Source organism: Alternaria postmessia (genome assembly GCF_024291825.1).
Source record: "Alternaria postmessia strain BMP 2775 chromosome Unknown scaffold_211, whole genome shotgun sequence".
Classification (NCBI taxonomy): Eukaryota; Fungi; Ascomycota; class Dothideomycetes; order Pleosporales; family Pleosporaceae; genus Alternaria; species Alternaria postmessia.
Genome location: NW_026260284.1, coordinates 12,883 through 15,989, shown reverse-complemented (window position 1 = coordinate 15,989; position 3,107 = coordinate 12,883). Strand labels below are relative to the sequence as shown.

Below are 3,107 nucleotides of genomic sequence, written 5' to 3'. Positions count from 1 at the left end.
TTCTTCCAGCCCAAAGCACGCTGCACACAGTCTGTTCGAGTCCGACTCACGCACCCGTCACGCTTGCCCCCCTACCCAGCATGTCTGCGGTATCGAGCACAGTCTATCATGACCAGCCTATTGCTTCCGGCAGCGTCAAGGGACGCCGTCCCATCTCCACCGTGACCACTACGCTAACATCTACACATACGATACCCACGCTCACCGACCGTCCTGCAATCGCTAGTATGGGCTATATGGAGATCGTTAACAAGTGGCGTGCCAAATTAGACATGAAGGCTCTTGTACATGACCCCGAGCTGGAGACCAACGCCATGGACGCCGTGGTGGCAGGGAACGGCGCCGAGACCCACAAGCTCAACCCTGGTACCTTTGGCCAGGTGATAGCTCCCGGCAAGCTAGACACCTTCGAACACGTCTTCGTAGGTGGATGGCTCTGCGAGATTCCTGATCTTCCTGGACTGGGCGACGCTTGTGCAAGTCAGTCAGTAGGCTGGATCCATAACGGGGAGACGGACCACGCAAAAATCCTCACGTCGGAGGATTACACGCGTATTGGATGCGCGTTGTATGCTGGGGTTTGGTGCTGCGACCTTGCATGAGATGAGTATTGAAATGGAGCTGTGAAAGCTGCTGATGTGCTTCCGCGTTCCGATAAGACATGATCTTCCTGATAAATTGGATAGCACCGTGAGGCGAACTGCAGTAGGGGCAATCAGTACTATAGCAATGACTACAAACTGTTTCGAGCGAACGGAATAGAGCTATGCTACCCGTACGATGAGCGATTTCAAGATGTATGGCTTGTATTGTATTACTGACATCGACTGTCCCGCCAGATTTCTAAGATTGCCAACTTGTATTTGTCTACATCGAGCTTTGCATGCTGCACGTGCCCGCTTGTTGCGAAGTTGACAGTTCTGACCCGTGTATTCTGACTTACCAGCGCCGCCACCCTTTCAGTGCCAGTCATATCTAGCTTCGAGTGTGGAGTCGACGGCATTGAGCCTTCTGAACGAGATGCACGTCTGGTAGAGCAAGGGCTTGGGGCTATGGTAGAAGCTGCAGACGATATCTCAAGCGCAGTAGTATAATGGTATCTATCCAAGCTTACTTCCCTAAGCACGACGCATATTCGTGTGCAAGTGCTTAGAGTGCATGCAATGTGTGTGGAACGCTTCTTACCAAACACCCAGATAGCAATTGTACTGCATTATCTGTTATCTGCTGCTTGGGTCTTTGGGGGAACGAGAGCTTCGCGAGGTCAGCATCAGCACGAACACATAGACTCTCACCTTCATCGTGCGTAATACTACCAGTCGGTCGGACATTCAGCACTGGTGTGATGAAGAGAAAGTCTCTTCTCACTCGCTGGGTGAAGTGTGGCGAACAGGTACAGGTTTCCTGTGCCCAACCAGGATGCTGTGCTCTGCGATCGCTTGCGACCATCTCTTCTCTACCTTTTGCCTACATGTACAGCTATAATCTCAAAGAGACCAGCTTGGTTACGATCGGTGGCAGTAGACTCCGATGGGATACTCGCATCGCGGGACGCTGATGATGCGCGCCCTCGTGCCACCAGATGCTAGTGTGTGTCATGCATCCCTTCACTGCCTCGCCGGGCATGCGCGTTGCCAAAAGGCTTCAAGCTGGGTAAGCACCAGCTTTGCTGGGTCCAGAGACGTTGAGAATCGGCAGTCCAAGGCATTGCTGACAGGCGCTATCATTATCTGGGTAAGCCCGTCACCAAGCGAGAGCGTTTCTGCTTGCAGGCATCACAGACTGTAAACCCAAGTAACAGCACTCGATGTGCACGATGCGCATCTTCGTCAAGATACACGCAGAAGCGAATCCTGGTTGCAAGCGGAAGTATCTTGTACACAACCGTGGTACTGGCGGCTGCTTACATGCCAACGCAATGTTCGATCTGCCAGGTGGGGCGTTATGATTTCTGCCCGCAGCGTGGCGCATATTTTGTTGCAGCTGCGTTGGAAGAACAGCCGGATTCGCAGGCTTTGCATTGACCACCATTGCCAACACCCACAAGTCCGTGTCGTAAGTGAATCTACCCATTCCGCGGTTTGCTCATCACAGTAGGTAAGGTTGCGGACGTGGTAGAGCAGCGGTTGTCGATAGGAAAGCACGGCGCGCCACCAAAACGTTGGCCTTTTCGAGGTTACCTCTGTCCGTGCCAGTCACGAGTGAGCTACAGGTGCTGAACACCTGTACGTCCTCGACGAAATAGTTAGTTGTGATGTGGATATACGGTTGCTGCTGTTGACTGGGTGATAATACGCTTACATTAAGCAAGCAGATAGGCCGCAGCGATCAAGATGGTCGTTTTCACGGGCGAAGGAGTGTGTTTCAGCCCGTTCCAGGGGCGGTTGGGTTCTATTGTCATCGACACACAACAGTGGGCGAGGGTGGTCTGAGCGGTAAGCAGCTTCCATCTTGCGCACGCCGCTTCGTTGTCATCTTACGCGGGACGCAGCTTCACAAACGCAATGCTCCGCTTTAGCGTGCCTTCGAGTCCGCTGAGCACGAGAGCGCTCGCACGAATCTCTTCAGACCTTGTCGGGCGTGTGGCGTAAGAGGTCATGCCGTCCAGTCAAGAGCACACTAGAGTGGGACGTCGCCAACATTGTCGGTTGGCGACGGGTTGGATCAGAAACCCATGCGTGACTGTATGCTGAATTGCGGCTGTGAAAGAAGAGCGTGGGCTCCGTCGTCGCTCTCGTGTCGCTGTGTTGCGGCGAGATGGCTGTTGTTGCGTTGGAGGAACGTGCCATTTTGTGTAGCCTGCTCGCAAATTTTGTTAGTCCGTCTTTGCCGTGGCCACAACGGCGGCTCTACCAGCACCGAATCGAGGCGAAGGGACGCGCGATGGACTATAGAGACCGTTGCGGCCTGTAGCAGATGTGCTTTGATGATATTCTGATGGGCTATCCCCAAACCGAGTTCTCGCTGATTGTTGTGTTTTTGCAGCCTCGTTTTTGTTGAGGTGTGCTGTTCGCCACGCGCCAAACCGGTAGGGGTCGTTGATCGGCCCGCTTCGTGCCCGCTTCAACGCCCGCTTCAACGCCCGCTTCAACGCCCGCTTCAGCGCC

General features: G+C 53.9%; 1 protein-coding gene across 1 annotated transcript in view; it reads left to right on the top strand.

The window, feature by feature from the left end:
- The window catches only part of J4E82_011487 (uncharacterized protein), a gene marked incomplete at both ends in the record, with an annotated part of 1,337 nt that extends 735 nt beyond the window's left edge, over window positions 1–602 (top strand). Inside the window, one exon of the mRNA XM_051737691.1 lies at window positions 271–602. Within this exon, the coding sequence (XP_051582554.1) occupies window positions 271–602 (332 nt within the window). The remainder of the gene's footprint in view (window positions 1–270) is intronic.
- Between the last annotated feature and the right edge of the window lie 2,505 nt (window positions 603–3,107).